Source organism: Podarcis bocagei, assembly GCF_964188305.1.
Source record: "Podarcis bocagei genome assembly, chromosome: 8".
NCBI classification, from domain to species: Eukaryota; Metazoa; Chordata; class Lepidosauria; order Squamata; family Lacertidae; genus Podarcis; species Podarcis bocagei.
In genome coordinates this window covers 55,268,934-55,294,938 of record NC_138133.1, presented here as the reverse complement: position 1 = coordinate 55,294,938, position 26,005 = coordinate 55,268,934, and the positions used below count along the sequence as shown (strand labels likewise).

Below are 26,005 nucleotides of genomic sequence, written 5' to 3'. Positions count from 1 at the left end.
GGGAGCTCATCCGCCGCGGCTATTCGAACCGCCGACCATGCGATCGGCAAGTCCTAGGCGCTGAGGTTTTACCCACAGCGCCACCCGCGTCCCTACAGGCTGTGCTGTACAGGGCTCTAATCCCAAACACACTATGCATACATGTAAATCTGCCACTGTGAACATGTGGTTTTTGTATGTATGATTATAGGGGCAGAGACTCATCAACGGTTTTGCCCAAGCTTGCAAGGAATTCAGCCTTACAATCAGCTTGACAAAGGCTGACGAATTTTCTACATGTAGGGATTTTTCTACCTGATTTCCAAAATTATAGGACCAGGAGCATCCTTTGTGATAGCCCTGCACATGCTGTACTTATTTATGTATCTAGAGCACTAAAATTATATATTCTAAAATAAAAGCTTTTATAGATCAGTTAAGCTAAATGATTATTATCAAATCCCATGAATTAATGCACATTCAGTTGTCTTTTGTGTTAAATGAATTTAATTACTTTTATAAATTACTTTTATAAATTTTGACTACACCTGAACCACATACTTGTACCAATTCTTGAATTAAACAAACCTAACTGGCCAAATTTGCATGACAACAAAACTAGAACAGGTTTGCTGAGGGGATTAAATGAGGGGGAGAACCATAAACACCACCTTGAGCACCCTAGAGAAAAAGGTGGGATACAAATGCAATTAATTCAATAGTAAAAATAATGTTTTGTGTTTTCTTCATTTTTTGGCCTCTGCTGTTGTCCCCACCCCACATGCACACTACTTTTCAAAGCTTTGCTTTACTTTCTTATGCCACTTTCCAGTTTCATTGTCCTAAATAATCATAACAAAAAGGCTATGTTTGCAAGATGTATACATCATCTAAAATTGTACATTCTCCAGTCCTGCCACTACCACTGCATCCAGGTGGCTGAAGTCATTATTCCCATTTTATGTGCTGGACAACTGAGACCCATATGGCTGAGGGAAAGATGTCACATGCCTTAGGAGTTCCCAAGTGCATGGGGAAGTTCCCCGTATTGTCTTACTGCTCTGTGAGCATTCAAAATCTCTTTGTGGTGTGCAGTAGGCCAGGCCAGCGAAGCTTTGAATTGCTTCTCTCAATCCTCATCTTGGCTATTAATTTCAAAATGGCTCATTTCAGTGGTAGAGCGTCTGCTTTGCATGCAAAAGCTCTCGCCTTCAATACCAGTATCTCCAGGTAGAGCTGGGAGACACTCCCTGCATGAAACCCAGGACAGCCAGTGCAGGTCAGTGTTGACAATATTGAGAAAGATGGACTAATGAATGGTCTGCCTCGACATTAGGCAGATTTTTTGTGCAAAATGCCTTGAAGCATCAATCTTGCATTCTGGACATAGGAAGCTTCCTTTTACAATGTCAGACCACCAGACCACCTAGTCCATTTCTACCTTGTATTTGCCATGACCCGTTCAGGATCTCAGACAGTTTCACATCACCAGCTCCCTGGTGAGGCATGGCCCTGAACTTGCAGGTGACTGCAAGCCTAGCTAGATCTATTGGTCCGAGCATGGTGCTGATAATGCCCAGGTTTCAAGTTTGCTCCCTGTATGTGACAGCTGCATATTCCTGTATTGCAGGGGCTTGGACTCACTGATCCTCGAGGTCCCTTTCAGCTCTGCAATTCTACACTTCTAACCTGCAGGCTGGAGCTGCCTTGAAGAAGTTCAACTCTGCACATGCTCAGAGGCTCCCCCTCTCTTCCACATTGCTTCAAAGGGTCCAAGAGCAAAGCTAAACTACTGGGGACAGGCAGGAAATGGGGGCTCGGCCTTGCTCAAACTATCTTAAAGTCCTGGCACCCACCCACCCACATTTTCTCTCTTCTTTTAATCGTCTCCTGTCTCCCCCGCCGCCCGCCCTTTTGCCTCGTTTCCCCTTCCTCCTTCCTACAGAAGCGCGGAGATGCCATAGTAACTAGCCCGGGTAAGGGCAGAAGTGCAGGAGGAGAGTTGGCAAGGGAGGCCCGGCTGGCGGGCGCCACAGCGCCCCCTGTCTGCGCTCCGCGCGCGCTCCGCGGCGAAAGCAGCAAATGGCTCTGGATTCGCGAGCTCCTTTGTGTGGAGCACACTCGCAGCAAAGCGGCCGAGGCGCACGCCGGCTGCCTCCTCTCCGCCCTGCCGCCAGCGACGCGGGGCAGCCCTGCCGGAGCCGGGGGTCCGCCTCAGTCCGAAACCCAGCGGCTCGACGGTAGCTAGCGGGGGCTGGTGCTTTTTCCCCTCCGGCTCTCTCCCTTGACTCCTCTCGAGGCAGGGAAATAAAGACCTCCGAAATAAAGCCGCTGAAAAGAGAGCGGAGAGCGCGAGCGAGAGGGCGCGGGCTGGGCAGGGAGAGGCGAGGGCGCCAACTCTCCTCAGGCGCAGCGCGGTCCTGGGCTGCTTCGGCGAGCGGCGCGTGTGGGGACAACGGAACTCCTCGAAGTTACCTGCCCGGCCGTGAGAGAGAGAGAGAGGAGGCGGCTTTTGCCTCAGGTAGCCGTCGCCGCGCCCGGCAAGACCGGTGCTTTTGGGAAGAGTTTCTCTTCCCTCCCACCAGCCCTTCTTCTCTTTCACGAACCGCAAACGGATGTGAGGCGGGGAAGGTGTTTCTTTCCCACCCCCCTCCTGCTTCTCCTCAGGCACCTCAGTTTTCAGGGGTTTCCCCGCCCCCCGATTTCTCTCTCGTTCTCGCTCTCTCGTTTTGTTTTGTTTTGCCTGAACGCCGACACGAAGCGGGAAGACGAGGAGTTTGCTTGATGTTTTAGTGCGATGGACGTACGGTTTTACTCGCCGCCGCCTCAGCCGCCGCCTCAGCAGCCGCCGCCACCCTCGCAGTCCGCCGCCGCTCCGGAGACCCCTTGCCTGGGACCTTCTCCTTGCCTGGACCCCTACTACTGCAACAAGGTGATTCGGCGTGAGGGGGGGCCCTGGCTACCCCCACCCCACCCTCTCTCTTTCCTCGAAGGGAGTTTGGCTTGGTTGGCAGATGGCTGGGCAGCTTGAGCGAGACTTGGAGCGGGGCAGGTTGCAGGCTGGAGCCAAAGGCACCACCAGCGCCGTGTGTGTGTGTGTGTGTGTGTGTGTGTGTGTGTGTGTGTGTCTGCTTGCCTTGCCGTTGTGCAATGTTTGTGTTGTGCGCGACGGTGGGGGAGGCAACTGGGCGCTTTTGCGAAGCCCCTCTCGGCCTGTTGTGTGGGGTGCCCTGGGCGCCTTCAAAATGCAAATCCATGAATTGGCCGGGGGGGGGAGGGAGGGAGGGGGAGAGAGAAAGCCGCCTCGGGCTCGCAGCCCTTACTCGTGAGTAAGTCCCATGGCAATTTATGGAGAATCCAACGTAGGGCAATGCTCCCGGGACTGCAGCCCTGCCTAAGCGCAAAGTCTTTTTTCGAGTGCCCCCCCTCCACGCTTGGGATGCTCATGCGGGAGATTTAAATTCACCCCTCTTTTGGGTGTTACTTTAGGGGAGGGAGACTCGAAGGACAAAGCGTGGTCAGATCGCAGGCTGGACAGGGTTGGGGTGGGTGGGGGACTGTAGGGGGGTTTCCAAATTGCAGAAGCGTGGCAAGTTTTGTATCGACTAGAAGGAAGCCCAGAATCAAACTGCATCCATTCCCTTTATAACTTGATTCAGCGCCATCAGAACAAGTTTTCTCCTAAGTAGGAAAGACGAGGCGAAATTTGCAAAGCCCTGGGCAGGGCAGAAAGAGAGTGGAGTGTACTGCTCAAGAGTTTCGCGGGACTTATTCCAAGTATGTGTGCATAGGGTTGCAGTCCGGGTCGTCGTTTTCTCCTGTCTGGTTTTGTGCTACAATCTTTAACGCTTAAGGCTTCTGCCTCAGAACTTCAGGGCCACTGATTCCTTATTTTCCACATTCTTTTTTCTCCCTGGCTTCGGCCAGCTGCTAATACTACTATGCATGATGTGCAACTTCCCCCACCCTCCTCTGTTGTAGAATGGGCAGTGCTGGCCATAGGAAATAATCAGGAAGTGCAAGCTTTCCAAAACACTCCCCCAGGAGGGGAGAGGAACAGAACTGCGAGCAAGCATTGGTAGTAAGATTTGTTTAAACCTGGGTGCCTGTTAAGCTTTTGTTTAAGCGCATAGGCTGGAAGGCTGGAGCTTTTGCAGGCAGCACCAGATCTTTTTGTGTATGTGCCATATAAACTCCACATCTGACTAATCAGCATCTGGCTATTCCTTGCTTGTTGGTGATTCTGTGCTTGGTTTGATTTGCAACAGAGAAGGCATTAAAGATGCCCTTTTACAAAAGGGGAGTGTGTTCACTTTATGTTCGAAAGGGGAGTGTGGGCATAAGCCCTGGGGTTTTTGTCTGTTGTCACCGGTGTGTTTGTGTTTAGGAGCTATTTCAAGTGTTTGTCTAAGGCAAATTGCACCTAGACATAGTGCTGTAAATACAGATTTCTGTTTTGCTGCTTGTTTTAAGAACACAAACTGTTGCACTGTGATAAAGACCCATTCACTTTTCAGGAAATATTTCCTGCATGATATCATCTGTCATTCATTATTTGAGGAACCCTGATGAGGACAAGACTTAAGAGTGTCCTAACATCTTAAACTTGGAGCTTGATGGCAGAAATTCATTAGGTAGATTTGTGTACAGTGATCATCTGGGCTGCAGCACTTGGGCTTTTAATTGTTACAATCAAGTAAAACCTTGCTTTTGAAAAAGTTACCTCTTTTATAAAGAAAGAAAGAAAAGATTGAAGTTTGGATAGCAGGAATGAACCCTGTATAGGGCCAGGCTGTTCATGTACTGAGGCTTCTTAAGTATTGAGCAATGATGATTATAGAACTACTTTCACTCTGTGACTTGCCACTATAAAATATAATCTCGATTATCTTTTATTGTGAATTGTAAGCCTGCCATGCTGAAAAGTAAAGAAGCATTGGGTAGAATTAATGACATAAGCGCCAAAGTGCCTGAAGAGCCATTTGGCAATGAAAACTGGACGAACGGTTATTAAATCTATCAGTGATTTAAAGCGTCAAAAAGAAGGTAATGACTTGAATACACATTTCGATCATCATACTCAAGATGGTGAGCCAGATTTAATTTAAAAGTTAAATGCTTTGGAAAATCAGGAATTACGTTAATATATTAAATCATTTTCCAATTAAGTGCTTTAAATCATTTTGGGTGGCTATCATTTTTGATTGAATAAATTAATTTAGAAAGCTTCCCCCCTTCTCTGTTTGCCCTATGTTCCTAGTCAGTTTTTTTATTTGCCACCCCCCCAAAAAAAAAAACCTGGTTAAGTCCAAGCATAAAGAAGCAAACTTCTTTTGACTCTGAAAATGAGGCACTCTATTTAACTTAAGTCAGGACTGATAATGGATTTCAGAAATGCTCAGTTGTAAGACTTGCTCTGTTCTTCTTTCTTTCTTTCTTTCTTTCTTTCTTTCTTTCTTTCTTTTCTTTTCTTTTCTTTTCTTTCTTTTTCTTTTTCTAAGCTTAGGAATGACATACCAGGAATGTTTCTTGTAAAACAACATTCTTCAAGCAATGTATATCTCTGTCAAACAGCCCTGCCAATGACCATTGATTATAGAAAATGGACTTAGAGTAGCTTTGCTGGCTGGGCCCCTATGAGGCATGTGTTGACTGAACATCTCATTTTCCTCCAGTCCCTCAGCCCTATCTATCCAGGCTGATTAACGTTGTTATAAAGCCTTAACTTTATGTGTGCTGTTGTTCTTGGGTACAAAGAACATTTTTATGAACAGCTGTTGGATAATTTCCCCCCTAAATGCTGCATCATCTTTAGCAGATTTTATGAGTACAGATGCAATGGGAAGCCCTATAGCCTAAAACACTAATAGCAGACATGCCTGTGTTCACCGTTTCCTCTGAACTTTCAAGCTGATTAGACATTGCAGGGCAAACTTGTTTGCTTTGTATAAACTGTACTATAAGCTGCATTTACTTCAGAGTGATCCCTTTTAAGCCAGTAGAGTGGATCACAGTCTTAAACTTGTTTGAAATGATTGGCAATCAATCAGTGATCCTCGGGTGCAGGTCTTCTGACATACAATGTCATAGTTCATGTGTAGTATAAGAGTTGGCCGTATCCACATACGTTTGTGGCGCAAGTTAAAATGAATCACCCTTGGCCATGTTTTAAATAACATACAATAGTATAGATCTTTCTGCTCTGCTGATTTTTCTGTTGGCTGTCTTTGTTTCAAAAGATGACTGAGGTCTTTATAAACTTAAAAATAATGTCCCGAAACATTTTAGTTGGCCATTGCCATGTTTTGCCTTTCTGCATAGTGTGCTTTGTACATATTGTATTGGATCATGTTTCTTTCCCATCAAAACCTCAGAGGGAGAAAAGTGAAAGAACAATGCAAACAATGTTGGTTATGGCAACTGTGTGAGGTATCTCTTGTACAAACAGAGAGAATGGATGGTATGCTGCTGTATATAGGTCAGCCTCTGAAATAACATAGTGAAGCTCATAGGCTGGGCAGGCAGATTTAGACTTGAGGTAATATGGTTTACCTCTGAAACTTCCAGGAGAGCTGTTTAGGGATGGCAGCCTAGATCCTCATAACTTAAATTTCCCTGGAAACAATTCTGTTGTTATATGCACAGGGCATGAGCACAGCAGTAAAATAACTCACTAGCCTTCTGCTGTTTAGAGATGTCATGCCTTTAGTTTGAAGATATATCCATAAAAACCAGTATTTACTCCTTACATATACTCATTTCTTAAGTACTGTGAGTAGACGGTTGCTTATAATTTTTGTAAAGTTGCTGTTATTTTGAGCACAGCTGAACTGTTTAAGTATCTGCTTTAATATGATTTTGTTTTGACACTGGTAATAACAGAGATGCTGACTTATGCCAACAACAGGAGGGGCATAATGGCCTTTATGGCTCCCAGTAGCTAGCATTGCAAAATTATGTACGGATTTTCTCCCACCCCCTGAGAGTTACTGGTAAATATATATATATATGCCCATGGCTCATTTGCTGTTTACTTCTTTATACTTGTCAATGCAGTGGAAAAATACAAGCTGATTAGATAGAGAGAGAGAAAAACCTAGACTAAACAAAATGGGGGTAGGGAGCAATGCAACATAAGGAAATGAGTACATAAAACTTCTTTGTGGGCAAGTAGTATTTTAAAACTTCTTTGTGACTCCATAGTCAGAAAACCATCGTACTTACAACAAAGATTCTTGTTAGTCTTTAAAGAGCTATAAGACTCTTCGATATCTATGTTGCAATCTACAACACAGTGCAAAACAATTACCACTTGGAAAATGTTTATAGTGATTATTTTACTATTGTATCTTTATCATGCCAAACCAAAACTAAAATTGAGCTCTTTATAAAATGTCCCAAAAGTGTATCTCTTTCACAAGCATGCTTTGTTTCTGATGCCTGATAGTCAAACTCCTACTCCCCATTGAATTCTAGGAGAGTCCCTCAGGAAAACTCTAAAGTGCTTACGTATCTAATACTTTGAGAAATTTCAACATCTGTGTGGAATAAATTGGGTGTTGAATAAATTTTGTTCTTTATTATTTTCTTGAAGGGATAGTTTTGGGTGCTCGCAAAACATTTTTACTCCATTTTTACTCTTAAAGAGAGAGAAACTGTGCTTGTATTACTGATTTGTTGTGTTGATGTTTTTAATAAGCTTTGATACATTTTATGGTACCAGTTAATGGCCACTACTTATTGTGGACAAATTAGATTGCAGTAGTCCAAAGAAGCTCAACAACTTTTGTTCCCCTAAAAAAAGCTGAACAACTTTGACCTGAACCCCCCAAAAGGGGGTAGATCACTGCCAGTTTTTAACTCTGTGAGTAGATCACAGTCTCTTGGGAGTTGGCCGCCCCTGACATAGTGAGTTAGATTCTCTAATCTGTGTGTAATAATGAGTGGCTCAGACCATCACTTTACCTATAAGCAGTGACTTCTGCCAGTCCTCTATTGGGAAAGGCCTGCACGAAACATATTCTCGTGAATGGATTCAGCAGGAGCTCTAGATTCCCATTCATTGCAATTCTTATGCAGCTGAAATATTTGCTGTGTTGACCATGTTGAACTAGGACATGGATGCAGTTGAACTCCAGTTCCCATTAGCTCCAGCCAGTCTGTGGTCAGGAATTATGGGAACTGTAGTCCAGCAACATCCGGAGTCTCACAGGTTTCCCAAACCCTGATGTGCGGAAATCAGGATATATTGTGCAGCTTGACCTGTCATGGTTTGAGATTTTCCAGCTCTTATGTCCTGATCGTGAAAGGCTTGTGTCCTCTGATACCAAAAAGTATTAGATAGCACAGAGCTATTTTCACAGTTACTTTTTTTAACAAACCACAGAAGTTTTGATAATATCATAACATAATAAAAATATAACATAATAAAATATATTTAGGCTCCCTACCAAGGATACAAACCTAGTAAATGAAATGCCATTGATTCCAATAGACTTTGCTCAGAGGCATGTCTGTTTAGGATTAGGGTCTGAATACTTGCATTAGGTGAGAGACCAGAATTCCTGAAACTCTATATCCAAGGCTGACACAATAGCACATACTGAATACTCCTAGCACAAGCTTTCCCCTTTCAATCAGGGTTTCACAAACTTTTAATAGAAAGTAGGCGTCCATTCTCTTCTATCCATGCTCTTTGTGTCAAAACATATAACGGTGGCAATTTCTGACATTATTTTTTTTTTACAAAAGTGATGCTTGCTCTGTGTGGATGTTTTCATTAAGGAATTGTTATTCATTAAGAAACCTGTTATAAGCTGATCAGTAAATGAGGTTCTCAATGCAAGTGCCAATAAACAGTTAATTATAGACAGCGAGACATGGAATTTGCTTAACCCAAATGAGTTTTTCTGGTGGTAACATTTTCCCCCTACAACATTGGGCTTGAAAATGGCAACCTTGTAATATACTCTGCAATGAAAAGTACATTCCAGTTTGGCAACAGATTAGACAAAAAATTCTGTTCAGTTTGTTGTCTGTGCTGCACTGTTCAGCGTAAAGTGGATAAATGCTCTGGGCTGAAGATACATCTTTTGTACTTGCATTTTAAATGTCTGTTTGTATGTAGTCCTTTCATGTTCTTTTGCATATATATGCAAATATATAGATATAGATATATAGTTACTTTATTCAAATCTACTTTAGTGTATAAACCAAGTGAAGTTTGTTTTTGTATAATTGCTGTGCCCCAACCTCTTGTCCAACCATTTGATTTTGTTGGTTGTTGGGTCACCAGTCTTCAGATGATTCTGAATAGCTTGCATATCCATATTTGTGTATGAAACATGTTGGATTACCTTCACACTAGAAACCAGTAGCCAACGATTAGCCAATTTTGTTTAAATTGATGCACACACTATACATATATATTTTAGCTATTGGCTGTGTGCAATACATCTCACTAGTGTTTAAACAACTGCATTGTCTCCTGGTCTATTTCTGAGTACAAATTAGTTACTGCCATTAAACAAACAACTTGGCATGATGGTACTGAAGGACTGCCTTCTTCCTCATGGACTGCCTGAATGGTGAACTTCTCCTTGGAGTTCCTTTGCCCACAGAACTGGCCCTGCCATTAGACAAAGTGACATTAAGCTGCCTCAGGCATCTGATTTTGGCTGTCACGAAAGGGCAGCAAATTATTTAATTTATTATTATTATTTTTAAAGAGGGGGAGAGATGCTTGCCAAAATAAGTGGCTGTGTGTACCTTTGAGCATACTATATCCTGTTCTGTCTCAGACAGCAAAATGTTTGGGACTGGCTTTGTTCTCTGAGTCCCCAGCCTTTGAAGGTATGGTGGATGGTCTGGCCTTTTCTGTTGAAAGGCCTTTTCTGTGGTGGTGACTCAATTATGGAACAGTATCAGGGACGCGGACTTATAAAAAATATTGGGGGGGGGGCCGGGAAAGCTCATGAATAATAAATAAGCTCATGAATATGCAAATAAAGTGGCGCCGCCTCCTCGTGAGCGAATAGGGGAGAGCGTGCTGCGCCTATTAATCAGCTCCGAAGGAAATTGGGTGGAGCTTTTGCTCGGGAGGGAGGGCAGGAGGCATGCAGCCCGACCCTGTGCATTTTGGGCTGGGGGAGGGGCGGCGATGGCGCTCTGCTGGAGGGGCGCCGGAGATTATTGGGGGGGCGGAGCCCCCCCAAACGAATTTTTGAGGGGGCTCGGGCCCCCTCAGGCCCCATGGAGTCGGCGCCTATGAACAGTATCCCCAGGGCAGCTTCTTTGTCCTAGTATTCATTGGGGTTTTTTGTTTTATCAAGTGAAGACAGTTTTATTTCCTCAGGCCTTTTACATTTGGTGGTTGTGCTAAGGTACAACTGGTTGTTGTTCATATTGTATCAAATTTTTTTGGTCAGCAGTTTAACTACGTAGCATGAATTAATCTGAAAGCCTTTTGACAGAACAGCAATATAGGCAATCTTTGGAATAAGTGAATAAAAGTATCAGTCATTCCTGTCCCTATCACTTCTTTGGCTGGCTTGTCCCATAGACCATAATGTCACTGAAGACAACAGCAACTTGTCATGAGAAGCCCTGTATCAGTTTCTCCCCTCAGTACTGCCACCTTGTTTATTCAATACATAGGCCTTTCTCAGGACTGCACACACCATACATTTAAACCACTGGGAGCTGTAGTTTACCCTTCACAGAGCTACAGTGCCCAGTACCCTTAACAACATATAATTCCAAGGATTCTTTGAGAAAGTCATGTGCTTTGAATGTGTGGTGCTTACACAACCTCTGTCTCCTTTGCCCAACATTCTCTGCTTTTCAGTTAATTGTCTTCCATTTCTCAGCTACCACATCCTGACTTTAAACCTCCTTCTTGGCCCTCTGCTTTGACATTGCCCAGCACTTCTGTCCTTCCTATCTTATCCCTCAAAGCGGCATAAGCTATGGATGGGCAACTGGTCCAGATGCCATTGGACTCTAATGCAGGGGTAGGCAACCTAAGGCCCATGGGCCAGATGTGGCCCAATTGCCTTCTCAATCCGGCCCACGAACGGTCTGGGAATCAGCATGTTTTTACATGAGTAGAATGTGCCCTTTTATTTAAAATGCATCTCTGGGTTATTTGTGGGGCATAGGAATTTGTTCACCCCCCCCCCCCAAATATAGTCTGGCTCACCACATGGTCTGAAGGATAGTGGACCGGCCCATGGTTGAAAAAGGTTGCTGAACCCTGGTCTAATGCCTATCAGGGATGAAGGGAGTTGTCTAACAACATCTGGAGGGCCACAGGCAGCTTACACTGGCATTAACCTTTCCTGCAGTGAGCCTTGTGTAAAGGTTTCAATGATGCAAGCCAGATAATTTTCTAGTACTTTTATTTTCCATGGGAAATTTTCCATTTCTTAAATTCATTAGTAATGTTGTCAATATCTAATACCATATTGGGCAAGCTTGGAAGCTTTTAACTTTGTTGACTAACTAGAACTACAATAAACATGCTAAATTAGATAACATCAAGAGCATCGGGGAAAAATTGTGCGCAAACTGATTCTTTTCTGATGCATGGGGGGGGGATCCAATTCTTCTAAAAAGAAGCCCACATCACTGGAAGTTTTCTCTATTTTCCTATCTTCTCCCTGGTATTGTTATCCTGTCTCTAAGCTATGTATTTCCTCAGCTAAACCTAACCTCCTAGAAAATGCCTCACTCCACACAACCCCAACCTCTCTGGGGCACAAATGGTAGGAGGGAAATAGGACAGGCAAAACAAGAACAACCAAAACAACCTGTGTACTATTTGTATACTTAATTTGTTGAAGTCAATTATATCCAATTCAGCATTGTTTTCAAAGGTATATAAGGTACTGGCAACATACAGGGATTTATGTGTCCAAGGTGGGCCAGTGCGCACTGGCAGAGGAAGAGGAGTCCAGGGGGAGCGCAACGCCCCCAGCAGTACAACCCCCAGGGTGCCATCACGGCTGCTCCCCCATCTGTACTGGGCGCCCCGCCTCCGCAGGTGACGTGACCCGCCCCCAGGACACGCACCCTGCCCCTGCGGGCGGTGCACCCCACCCCCGCCAGCTCTCCGCCACTGCCAGTGCATACTGTTGTTCATGTAATGGGTTTCTCAATATTTGGAGGAAATGCCTCCATTGTGCATGTGATGGGCAAATGGTAGAGTCCTCCTCCTTTTCCTTATTGAAACTGATACTATCAAAAGAGGGATACACTGTGTGGAAACAGCAATACCAGGGTATAGGCATCCTGCATATGGTGGGTCTGTCTGTGCTAAGGATCAAAGGCTTCCCCTCACTCATTCCAGCTTTCTCTCTACCTGTGCTCACTTTCTCACTGTTTTCCACAATAGAGGAGCATAGGACGCTATCCATATCTAGCATGCCTACTTGATTCTTTTGGACGCTAGTCTTCCTGCTGTGCTCGAAGAGAAGTTGATGTCCCTGCTGTCATTAGATGGGAAAAGGGATTTGGTATAAGAACATGAATTTCATTTCTTTTTTCTGCTGTGGACAGTGCTGAGGTAATCCATTGGTGTGTCATCTAGGGCAGCGAGGGTCAGAAGATACAGTGGGATCATCGCCTACTGGTAGAACTTTGGGTAATTTGCAATAGAATGGAAGGATTTCTGCCCCCTAATTGCTAAACAAGAGCAATACACCAAAACGATCCTTCTCCAAATTAGACTGCTGAAGTGAAAAAAAGATTTGAATAACCATGAATGGATTTTTATGTGAAAGGACTGTGAATTCAGCTTATTTCTGGTACTCAAAGCAAATCCTTGTGCTCAGTAGCTGCTCAGAGGGAGGCTCCATGTTCTTGGGTATTCCTTTGGAGCAGGCTATTGCTTTCTTCCTCTACATACACACAGAGGAGGATCACTTTGTCTAATCCATGTAGAATTTGATTTATAGTTATAAAACATACGTAAAGGGAGAAAAGAACTATCATTTTACAGGTTTCTGTGTTATATATTGTGGTTAGGCTGAGTGGTATCCTACGTGTTCTCATCCATTAGAGTGTCCTCTCATTCACTAGTTAGTTTCACTTTGTAAGCTTAAAGATTTCATACTCAGGGTCTCTTAACAGTTAAGGCATAGTTAATCTGTGTGGGGTAGCCAACATAATGCCGTACAGATGATATTGGACTATAGCTCTCATCAGCTCTAGCCATCATGGCCAATGGCCAAGGATGATAAGAGATGTAGTCCAAGAGATGTATACGGAGGGCATCATGTTGATTACTCCTGATCTATACTGAGCAATCCTCTCTGGGTTAAGAACATAAGTAATAAGTAGTTACTTGCCTATGCTTTGGAAGAATCCTAACAACACTCACACACTAGTATTCCTCCAGAAACTGAACAGTCTATCTTCTGCCCATCTCCACAAGAAAGCAAATCTTTATATCTGTATGTCTTCTCACCCCGTTAGTATATGATGTTATAACTACTGAAGATGTTTTCCTAAAAATCCATATCCCTTGCCCATTTAATAGTGGAAAATAAACTACCAGTTCTGTGGTTTTCAGCTGTGAACATAATAAATGACACTATAGTTCTCCTTCTTTCAAGTTCTAGCATTGTGATACTTCAGTATTATATTCCATCACAGCCACCCTTTGCGAATGCAATCAAATTTTTGAATGGGCTATAATTCTTCCACTTTGGGCAAGGCCATCCTTATATCTGACAATAAATGTTTAATGTGTTGTATTTCTCCCCCCTCCCCCCCCCCACAAAGATACATGTATTGTAAAGCTTGTCAATTTATTTCTGGATCAGTCCAGTTTTTGTTGTTTACAAGACTTGCTTTCCATGGAAGAGGCTTCCAATGTTACAAAGTCCCTTTGGCAAAGAATAAAATTAAGCTGATACCCATTGTGCATATCAGCCTCAAGTAGCATGCTAAAAAGGGGGGGGGAAGCAAATATAAAATGACAAGAAAAACTTTCAACAAAGGTACATTTTACATTTGGCAAATGCAGTAATTAAAATTAGTCATAGAAACCTACAGATAGTAGAGCTTAGCATCATAGTTAATGATTTATTTTATGTTAATGACTTTCTGCTAGGGCATAAAAGACTGCTCATAATGGACTCTCAATGCTCTATTCAGTTGCCAAGGATAATGGGATAATCTTCCCCAAAATTAAGCTTTTTTTGAAGTATATTATGCTGTTATTTTTCAAGTTAACTCTTCAAAATTTATTGCAGCACTAATCTTTCAAGACCTACTTGTATCCTTAATGGAAATGTGTTTTAGAAACATCAGGTTCCTTGCTCGTTAACCAGGTTAGTTAATTATGTTGGAAATGTTTCATTTTATGTTTAGTTTTATATTCTAGAGATTAATATTCATGAAGTGGAAGTCTTAAATGTGGCGTTAGGTTCTGTGCAGAAGCTGTAGATGTTCTAGCGGATTGCTTAAGTGAAGGGGTTGGAATATAAAGCTTTTTAGAAATTTCCAACCCATAACTAACTGACCAGTAGTGAAACCATTTTTTCATTTTGGACTAGGGTGTTTGTGGGTTCTTTTTTTAAAGAATGTTGATAATTGGTTATAACCAACACTATATTTCAATAACAGATAATTTGCCTACTGAAGTTTGCATAATGTGCTAATCATGTCTAGTGGTTAATAAAGGCCTCCTCTCTCACTCCCCTGATGGCTATAAAAGGCTATTATGTTTGTGGCAGCAGTTCAGGTACAGCTGCTGTGTGTTAATAATGCATCATTGTCCCACTAATAAACACAGCAAAGGTCATCACCCTAAGCACCTAAAATACCTATTTTCTATCCAAAATATTTATTAACACCTTAAAAGCATATCTATTCATTTTCGTTAACTGTATGTGAGTTAATGACACTCATAGCTTCTTGTGTATCAAAGCTTTTGACTCCTCTGTTGTACTGTGGACATATGTTAGTGTTGTAGGTAATCTTTTACTGCTATGTTCCCTTCCCCCACCCCTGTCCATTTTAGCAAGCTGTGCAGTATGTCAAGACTGGTCTGGCGTTGTACAATTAACTAGATATGCTGCTTAGTAGTAATGCTTAGTTTTTAGGTGGCTTAGTTGAAGATCATAGGATAAGAGATCAGGCTGGTGGGATGAGGGACAGGGGCTTTTCTACCGTTGCCCTATAGCTATGGAACCCCCGTGCCGAAATGTACAAGCAGCCTCCTCCCTGAGAGTGTTTAGGTGGCCTCTGAAAACATTTTTGTTTAGGATTGCTTTTAATGAGGGGTTTTAATAGGCAGTAGTCCCTGTTTTTAGTCTTTTGGGTGGCTGTATTATAGGGACAGAAATCCAATCACCTAGAAAGATATGAAATGTTACCATGGTGCTGTTTACATTTTATATGGTTTTAAATTGTTTTAAAAGTTGCCAGCTTTCGGGGAAAATACTGAATTTTGAACGGCACCTAGTAAAAGTATTAAATAAGTAAAAAAATAAATGAATACACAGTCTTGAAGACTGGCTGACAGTAATCATAGTTAAAATGTAGTGACGTTAATTTGTGTGTGTGGCCAGGCACACATGAGTAGGGTGTGGATGAGTTTCTTGCATCTGTTTGTGCAGTACACTTATTTAAGTTTTAGTTTAGTGCTCTGTGCTGTATGTCCATGGCCTATTTGTTACTCACATATTCCCTTTTAAAAGGCAGGGATTGCTGTATTCATAAAGGCTTTATAAAATATACTTTCTCCAGACAAAGAGGATTCACATGGGATTTCCATTTTGCCAAGGAAACATGCAAATCAATAGGCCAGCACTTATCTGCATTGAAATTAGGTATACTGTAATTTATGGGCATAGCAATATTTTTTCCTCTGTGTTCCATAGCCTAACATTCTTTAAGGTAACCCTGGTTATGTCTCCTTGGAGAGAAGCAACTGAACAAATCTCATTTTCATATCATGTGCTATTGTCTCATGTTTTCTGTTACTCATTTTGATAACCTTGCATTTCTCCCCTCCTGTTTTGATTTGGAAACAAATGTTCAGAGAGCAGAGTGATTCAACTGTGTTTCTATCATCAAGAGAAATGAGAAAAGCCTGACTAACTGAAGGAGTTGTATTTGTGCCGTACACAGCACACAACAGTTCATTTGTCATGGTTTAAATATATAATACAGACAATAAAATGTGTGCAGGCACAGTTGTGATATATGTAGTGTCTGGCCCCGTTCCTATTGTTCGTGGTCTCTACGGTTGTCATACATTGTTCTTTGCACATCATCCCCTTACTTTGACACAATTTCTAGCTTTCAGTGCTGCAGCATTTTCATTGCACAATATACATGAGTTTGACAGGGTGTGTTGAGGACAACTCTGGCAAGCAATTGATATTTTGAAGTGGCAAGCGTTTCAGCAGCTGCTTGCTTGTGAAAAAGGAATGATAAGATATACTGTATTGTTAGTTTCAGGCAAAGCATTAAGGTTTAAGCTCTGTAAAAATGTACACATTATTCGTCAGTGGTGAAGCAAGTCTTTTATGTTTTTTAGAGCTTAGCTCCCTGGCTGATGTGAACTAGAATGACATTGGTTTAATGGTCAGTAAATGAATAGGAGTACTTTGAATTTGAACTGCTGCCAATTTTGCACCAACAAAGAAACTGACAAAAGAAAGATTTTATGTGAAATGCAAAGCGCAAGAAATGTTTTGTAGGGAGAGGAGTAGCAAAACTCCAAAAGAAATATTCTTTAAGGCAGCGTATAATTTAAATGATACCAAAATGGTTAAATTATATTCATTTCATGTGGCTCAACAGTTTTGGACATAAGCTGTTACATTTAATGTCTTGCAGAACTTGTGTGTCTGCCCAGTCTTTTAGAATATATCTGTGTGGAATTCACAGTGTGTTTTTCTAAGTACCGCACTGTGCCCTGAAGGCCTGTTGGAAGAACATTAGAGTTGTCCACTGCTGGGGTTCCCAAGTATCTCTCGCTATCTGGTAGTGCGAAATTGTTGTTTAATCAGTTGTGGCATTTCCAGTGTGTAACATTCATTAGCAAGGCAATTTGTCATGACTGTTAATAGTCAGAATGCATCTGTTCTCCTCCTCAGTCACTGACCATGATAGGTACAAAGGCAAATATTTCCATTTCTGAACTTAACTTCTACTGAATTGTAATCCATGGTTAACTGCTTCAAGATGCATGCACCAGCAGCACATCAACAGGACTATGTTTCCCCGACTCTGCTTTTTATAGGTTTCCCCCCCATAAAGTATATTAAAGGCATTAAAGGGTAGGCATTCTTTGATTAGTTGTTAAGCAGGAACTGTAAGTTATGGGTGTAGTATTATCTATATTCTGAGAATAACACTATTTAGAATCATATATTAAAATGCATGAATACATATATATAAATAATAGCAGCAAGTATATAGTCTGCCAGTGATTATTTATTTGGAGTGCTTCACTGATTTTATATTCACTTAATATTTTAGAGCCAAAATCTTCCTTTAAATTAAAAAAGAAAAAACTATTATTGTACATAGCAATATGATCAAGATCTAATTAGAAAAACTTTATATGTCCACCCTACCCCTGCAAACTCCCTCGTAGTTATGGTTCTAAAAGTAATAGGTTAATTTATTTCTGTTAGATTTTTTTACATATAGATATTGCTCCTGTGAAAGACAAAACCTTTATGGTGCATTCTTAATTTTAATAAAAGGTCCTCTACATTTGATACTTAAAAAAAGAAGAAGAATCTGAACCCAATGTTGATAAAATCTCTTCCTACTGATAACAAAACTGTTACTGTTTAAGTTCTCATTTAGCAGTTAGTTGGTACGCTTCAGTGAATGTTGTCAAAAAGGCTTTTCTCTTGAGTGATAGCCTTGTAGGAATGTGAATAGAGATTTTAATTGTATATCATGTGTGTATATCAGAGTGAGTGAATTCACTGACTCTACTTAGCTACATCTTTACAGGTCAAACATGCAAAAATACTGTAATATATATATATATATTTCTTATATATATATTATATTATATATATATTGCTTAAAGATCCTGCCAGCCACTGGGTTGCTTCCAGTAGTATGTACAGTACCTTCATTTTCATTATAAAGTGACCAGAGAATGCCAGGATGTATTTTTTTTTTATAGCCTTTGCTCAGCAAAAATTTATAGCTATCGCAAAACTAGGTTTATTTTCTAAGCCAGTGAAAATTTTAGCTGAGGCCAACTCTCCTTTAGTAACGTGGTTTCTACAGTCTTGATTCACAAATCAATAAATAGGAATGCATATGATTGAATGGGACCTGACTTGGCCTGAATCTAAGGCTGATATTTTACCTAGGATTGCACAAAGTGAGGATGACTTTGAATAAAAATGCACAAGGTTCTAGAACCAATGTGCACTCTCAGCTGAGATGCCTACAAATGTGAATATAGTGCAAGCCTCTTGCATGGGAGGAGATCTGGAAGTTCTGGTTTGTATTAGGAAGCAGAATGCTTGAATTACTCCACTTTCTTGTTTCTCCCTAAAGTTTCAAACATCTAGAGCTAGCTGCCCTTTCTGTGATGATTTAATGTTCGTTTTATACCACAAGGGCACTAAGCATTATAACAGTGTTGAAAAGTGACATTCTAACCAGGAAGCATAAAGCCTAATCAGGGGTCAGCAAACTTTTTCAGCAGGGGGCCAGTCCACTGTCCCTCAGACCTTGTGGGGGGGCCGGACTATATTTTGGAAAAAAAATATAAACGAATTCCTATGCCCCACAAATAACCCAGAGGTGCATTTTAAATAAAAGCACACATTCTACTCATATTAAAACACACTGATTCCCGAACCAGGCCGGATTTAGAAGGTGATTGGGCCAGATCCGGCCCCCGGGCCTTGGTTTGCCTACCCATGGCCTAAGTGTTAAACTACATATTACATTGAAAATCAATAGAGTACTGTGGTTTCCTGAACATTATTTAAAATTGAAATGAACCTATTATTGGGAGAGGGGCTGCCAGCTAGTTTGCAATGGTGGTGTTGAAGTTGCCCTCCTCCTCTCAATTGTTTTTACTCATATTGCCCACTGTGGTTTGCCTTATGAAGGGAATACCCCACCAGGCAAACAGCAGTTGCCCTTTGAAAAAGGGAAACTTGGCCCCACTCCAAAAAGATTGGCAGCTTCCAACAGCTCAGTTTGGGAAAAGAAGTCAGAGAATCCAATCACAATGTTTCATGTAAAGTGTAGCTTGTCCTTAAGTAGACTGAACAGGGCAGAAGTCAAAGGAATTTGTGACATCCCTGTAGCCTTTATCATCTTTACCCCGGTTCTGTTCTTAGTACCCCAGAAAGTCAACTGGATTTACCTCACGATTAGATCTTCCTTCGGATATTTGAGGAATCAATAGGTGATATCACTTGCTGCAAACAGTAAAACGCTTGCATACTATGAGGTAGTAGAAATCTCATTAGGGTGCTTAGGTTCCAATCTTCAAGGCTGACCCTAATACAGGGTTGGCACACTGTCTCTGAAACTTGCTCATGAGCAACACAACATCAACACAGGCCGGAAAAAACATTTACCTGGATCAGACACTCCTGTATATGTTAACTGTGAAAGTACAGTATTTTTTAAAAAAATGCATTGAACATTTAATTGCAGTCGGGTGAAATGTGGAGAAAAAGTTCTCTCTGCTTGCCTTGGCTGTTAATTAGGGAGGTAGGCCAACCCTGTCTTTATTTAAGTATAGTGTAAGATCTGATTTCCCCCCCCCCCTTAAGTCTTTAGAGATTTGTAATAGTTCAGCATGGTTTGTAGTTGTTAGACACTCTGGTGTTTTAAGGTTGTTGGTGTTATTCATGGGTTTTATCTGTACTTTTGTTTTGTTATGACACTGTGTTTCAGATGGAATTTATCTACCTTGCTCTTAAATGGATATGATATATCAACTGATTAAAAATAGTTTTACTTACTGAATAAATATCTTACATAGCACCAGGAGGTCCATAGTACCAGGTGGTAGGTATGAATTTAAAGTCTTTATTTCTGTGCACGTAGCAGTAGATGCTGTAAGGACAGGGAACATAGGAAGCTAGCTCCACTGGAAGACCTTTAAGACCTGGTTGTAGCTGTATAGGACCCTGCCTAAGAAATTGACTCAAGGCCTGTTTAGGATATTGGGCTTTAGTGAGCAACATGTACTTCCCTTAGGAAAAACAGGTAGATTTGGGTCTTGATGAAACAAATTACAGGTACAAATTTAGAAATAGTCTTAACATGTCTGTAATTTAATTTGTTGTATCTTGACTCTCTATGTTTTTTGGGAATGAGATTTGATACTGAGGCCAGGGAAATGGGTGTCAGGGGACGCTGGGGAATGTCAGCAGACAGTTCAGAAAAGTAAGAACTAGATCCAGAAGGAACTTTGTCAGGAATTATGCAAGTCAGAGGGCAACTAGAACGTACGGGGCGGTGGAGGAACTAGCATGCTTTCCACACTGCTTTCTCTCACACAATAACTTAACACATAATTGGAACACCTCAGGTTAAGTACTTAATTCATTCTGGAGGTCTGTTCTTAACCTGAAACTGTTCTTAACCTGAAGCACCATTTTAGCTCCTCCTCCTGCTGCTGCTGCGCAGCTGCTGCACGATTTCTGTCCTCATCCTGAAGCAAAATTCTTAACCCAAGGTAATATTTCTGGCTTAGCGGAGTCTGTAACCAGAAGCGTAAGTAACACGAGGTACCACTGTAAAGTTTTTGTTGATGTTTGACCAGTCCTGGACTCTAGGAATGTGTTCTAGTTTTGCCTAATGATGCTTGCGTCTGACTAAGGAATGTAGCCTTTGCAAGTGAATGAACCAATTATTATTTGGCTTTTTCTTTTTTATATTCCAAGTGTAAAAATAGAAATTTTGTTTACAAATACAGGAGCAAGGAAAGGGGGATGTCACATCCCATTGCTAACCTTATTTATTTCTCTGTGATGAAAACTTCTGGTCTGTACTCTGCTTATGTATAATCCCCAGCAGGAAAAACTGAAACTAGCCTATGACACGGTTGGCTCACAGCACATCACAAATTGTTACAAAACAAAACAAAACAAAACAAAACAAAACAAAACAAAACATGAAACCCATTGAATTACTGTACCATTCTGCAGTGTAGCTGTGTTCCTGGGAATAATCCTGGGTGATTCATTCAGGAGAATGCTGTCAGATTAACTTGTGCTGTGTTCTCACCAAGCTGAGGTAAATATACAGAAGGTAAAATTACCATTAGTGAAGAAACTTCAGTTAAATGTGTGTTGCTTTTTACAGCATACTCTCATTGTCTTCACTTTCTTTCATGGCATCCCCTGACTTTGATGCAAAAAGGGCTCATTTTTAATGCTTTCCAGTGTGACAGTCAGTCTATGCTGAAAACTGCAGCCATCTAGTTGCAAGCTGAAGTTAGCCCGTATTTATTTTAGCACAACGCTGTTACAATCTCATATTTATCCAGTTAATACAACAGTATAGTTTTGTTTATTGGTCAGAGAGTCAAGGTTTTGAACCAGAAGAGTTGGATGCAGTACAGCACTCTTAATAATTTCATACAAGTCATTTTGGGCCTGCTGGGAGGAAATTTGACTTTCATAAGTCAGTGCTTGTAAACTGTTTATACTTGCAAGTATATAGTTGGATATACTATTGTAAGTGGGTGATGGAAATTATAGCATGGAAAAGCACCTTCTAAAAGAAAGTACGTGGAAATATGTTTCATGTGAAGTCTTCTGACTGGAACACTGAATGGAAGCACTCGTGTGTTGTAGCATTCTGTTGCAGTTCGCGCTTGTACTTCTGAATACTAGATTCTTGGGTAAATATCTCAAGTATGCTGTTGCCTTCTTTCCCTGCTTGTGCATTTGGCTGGGATTTGAGATGCCATTTGCCCAAAACAATGCAAGTGAGTGACCTTACTCCCAGCACCAACCACCAATACCCCATCATTCTTTAAAAAACTGCAACATGTGTCTCAAAATCAGTGGCATACCATGCATGGTATGCTGTGAATTGTTTCTCCTCCATACTCTAGTGGTATCCAATCATAAAAGCCTAATGCATTCAGGGATCCAGTCTATAGGACTGAATAAGAAGAAGTCCATTCTTTATTGTGAGATGCCATACACTGACCTTTCCAAGAATTCCAACAGTAAATACAGTATCCTTGGAATGCCTTCTGTAACAGCTTGTAGATAGCTCACTAGTAGTGAAATCCACTTCATTGTCCTAGGGCTTTTGTGCCAGTAGAGGTGTCCCCTAATGGTGACATATTTTTTTTTTGCAATACCTCTCCCTCCATGGCCTCAAAAATCTGTTCTAGAGGGTTTTCCAATCTGCCAGATTTTCTTGTGAGTCCTGGGCACCACAGGTGGAATCTGCAAAAACATCTTCTCCACTGAATCAAAAGCCCTTGCCCAATTGAATACAACTGAAAGTTAACATTTATTTATTATACCTCACTGATGAAGTATCTGTTTTAACACATTTTTTATTTCATCTATAGATAATATTTATGATAATTTATTATTTTTAAAATATGTATATTTTTAGAAGAAGCTCTGTTCACAGTAGCCTGCCTAATTTAGTAGTAGTTTATGTCTTGATTTCAAAAGATGAAGTCCACTTAAAAAGCAATTACCTGACAAAACATATTTGCAAGTAATTATGGCCAACCTTGCTTACAATAGTTCAACAAACCCTATATTTTCTTAACATGGTATGCAATTAGATTATGATTACACCTTCACAATGGTTTATTGTAAGAACTGAAATACACTCCGGGAGCTCTTATTGCATTTTAAACACTCTGTTTGCTTGGGACCACTGATGGCTGTCAGTAGCTCTTCCTTAATACAATCTCATCTCTCCGTTTTTACCTTCATGTGTTTTAAATTGAGTTCAGCGCCAATAAAATGCTTTCTTCTCTTTGTTTTTGAATTTTTAATGTTCCAGCACTTAAAATAGCTGAAAATGACACAATGCTAGCCACAGTTTGGTAGGCTATGTATGTCTTTAGAGCTGTTGGCTCACTAAAAGAAATGAAACTACTTTTCATGTCAAAAAGAAGGGGGGAGAGGATGGTTTCAGTACAGCGTGTGCCCGTTTCTTGTTTTTAATATTCATCTCTGAATTAAGAATTACCTCTTTAACATCTTTCTTACTTCACTGGTTTAAAATTTGCCTTTCATATGCAGGGCAATCTTTGGGTGAGTCATTCCAAAGTGCTGGTGGTGTTTGTTCCTTTCTTATAATTGCATTTAGTGTAAAGCTCTCTGCTCTGGGTTATGTCCACTTAGTTGTTTAGATGAAATAGCGTGTTGCTGAGATGGACAGATTGCACTATTGCAATATGTTTAAATGCAACAACACATGCAGAGTATATGTCATGTTTTTTATATTAGCCATTTCCTTGGCTTCATCATAGCTTTGGGATTTTAGAAAACTTAGCAGTAATAGTACATCTTAATGTCACAAGTTTCTTCCTGAAGACCTTATTCATAAATATTAAAGGAACTTTTGTCTACAAGCTCCTTTATTTTGTCAGAATTTAATTTTATTCAGGAGCAGGCATAGTGTCCTAACATACATTGTCACATTTAATGTAACGCGTAAATCACATCTTATTAAGGATTCTATTAAATTATTAAATACTGCAATTTTTTTAATGTCATATCTTGAACCTGTGACCAAAGTGTTATTGGCAAATGAATGCTTTATTGGAACCTGCAAAGAGTTTGTAGCTTTCTTCTAGGGAGGTTTGACCAATGTTGGTTTTTTTAAAAAAATATTTTCCCAGAATTCCTATGCCTGTTATGCAGGTGCTAGTGTTGTTGGGCATCTAGTTTCCCATGCCACAGTGAGATGAACTGCACCACTAGAGTTAAACCACAATTTTTCCATAGTCAACAAGCACCAGGTCCATGAAGCCAGTAAACCTCATTGACACATTCCTGCAGTTACAAGGACACTAAACAGCGTTATCAGTGACTACTACTAAAGCATATTCAGAGGTGGTATAATTCTGAGGACCAGAAGCTAGTGATAGGCACTGGGTGGTATTTGATTAAGTCAGACTAGATCCATTGAAACAAATGGATTTAACTTAATCCTAACACAACCCAATTAACCTCAGTGAGCCCACTGTGAGCATGACATAGTTGAAAACACCCATCATTGGATTGTCATTGTCAGCTTGACTTAGTCCTAGAGGATGGATCAATTTGCATGATCAAGAAAACCATCTCTGTCTTACCTGTATTAGCAGCAGAGGATGGAAAGCCTTCCCATTAATTTATGATTTCTTTATATCCCTTAATAGGCATTTCTTGGAATTGCCAGCGAAACTTTAGAAAGGAGCTTCTGCTGTGTGTAGCGGTTTTAATATAAAGGTCCTACTTGTGTGTGTGCAGACATGAAATGAATAATGCACCAAAACATGGATGCCGTGAGCAGACAGTGATCAACTAATCCCACTGTCAGGCCTAAGGCAGGTTCCTCAGAATACTTGTATCCATCAAAATATCTGTCCAGAACTATGAGAAAAGCAAAACTATGAGTCAATGAAATAGGTTGTCAGGTTTTGTAGTTCTGAAAGCCTTAGGGAGGCATTCATGATAAACTATGAATTCATTTTTGGTTTGTTAAAGGCAATATCTGTCTGTTGCTCTAAAAAGAGAAAAAAATCTATTTGTACAAATAAATTAAATTAAAATGTTTATTTATAACTTTAATGTTTTTATTCAATATTATTACATAAAGGTTATCATTCAGAAGATAAAATTTTGTAAATAAAACAAAATATTAGTATTGATTTTTAATTGTATTTTTATTGCTTCTTTTATTTTGTATCTTGTATTTTACTGTATTACAATTTTAATTCTACGGATTACACATTGTAATTCAATAAAATACAGGATACAAAATAAAAGAAGCAATAAAAATACAAAACAAACAGCATCTAGCAAGTGGATTACAACTGCAACAAATGCGGAGAAATCATTAAGTGGTTCTTTAAGACTATCAGCAATTTTCAAGTGGTCCATGGGGGGGAGGGAGTTTCAGAACCACTACTGTACTACATTTCCAACACATACAATGCTAGCTTCCTGGTTGTTTCCTACGCCTCCAACATGTTTTTGAAGAGTACATTTTATTATATTGATTGTTACTGGAATTAGCTACCAGCTTGACAACACCTTAATATATAATGAGAACCTAAGGGCTTTATTTCAGAGTTTTTCCCAGACTCTCTTGGAAATATTACATCCAACATCTTGTGCTCATTTTACCATTTATTCTTTCACTTGCTCATTTTAGCTTTCATATTTCAACAGCAATTTATATATCTTAGATAGTTCATATTTTTCAGTCTTTGAAATAACTTTCTCAAATTCTGTTCATTCCCTTAACGAATGATTTGCTCTCAGATACTCTAGTAGTATCTGAAAATTCTCAAATCACGGAAAATCTTATGAATGCCTTCTTCTTTCATTCCTATTATTTGTTTTATAAGGCCTCTATAGCTAAATAGGTTGTTCCTTCTCCAGTTCTTACAATTTAGGGGTTTGTTTTATTACAGCTGTTTTTATTGGATCATAAATAACTGCTTTTGTTGTTATGGTATTGATGACCATGCCACTTAATGACTTTTGTTTGAATTTCCTTGATGGTTTCTGTTGTTACCCTCATATGACTACTTTTTGTTCTTTGTTCTTTTGTAATTTTTGTTTTCATATCTTGACAGCTGCTGTTAAGACTAAAAGTATAAAGATAGTATTTTAAAAAACGAATGAATGAATGAATGAATTTATCTATGAAGAAATCTCCATAACTTCCAGTGAAGCAGTCTTTTAGCATCTCAAGAAATAATAATACAGTGGACCCTTCAGATATGAACTTAATTCGTTCTGGGGGTCCGTACGTACCCCGAAAAGTCCGCAACTAGAGGCGCTGCTTCGGTGCATGTGCACGGTGC

The 26,005-nt window shown here is 40.5% G+C and overlaps 1 protein-coding gene across 2 annotated transcripts in view; it reads left to right on the top strand.

The window, feature by feature from the left end:
- Positions 1-2,039: 2,039 nt before the first annotated feature.
- Positions 2,040-26,005, top strand: part of TOX (thymocyte selection associated high mobility group box) — a 225,898-nt gene continuing 201,932 nt past the window's right edge. Inside the window, exon 1 of one of the 2 annotated variants that reach the window (XM_081204731.1) lies at positions 2,040-2,911. In XM_081204731.1, the coding sequence (XP_081060857.1) occupies positions 2,777-2,911 (135 nt within the window). In that variant the 5' untranslated portion in view covers positions 2,040-2,776. The remainder of the gene's footprint in view (positions 2,912-26,005) is intronic. The other variant, XM_081204732.1, reaches the window with a different exon arrangement.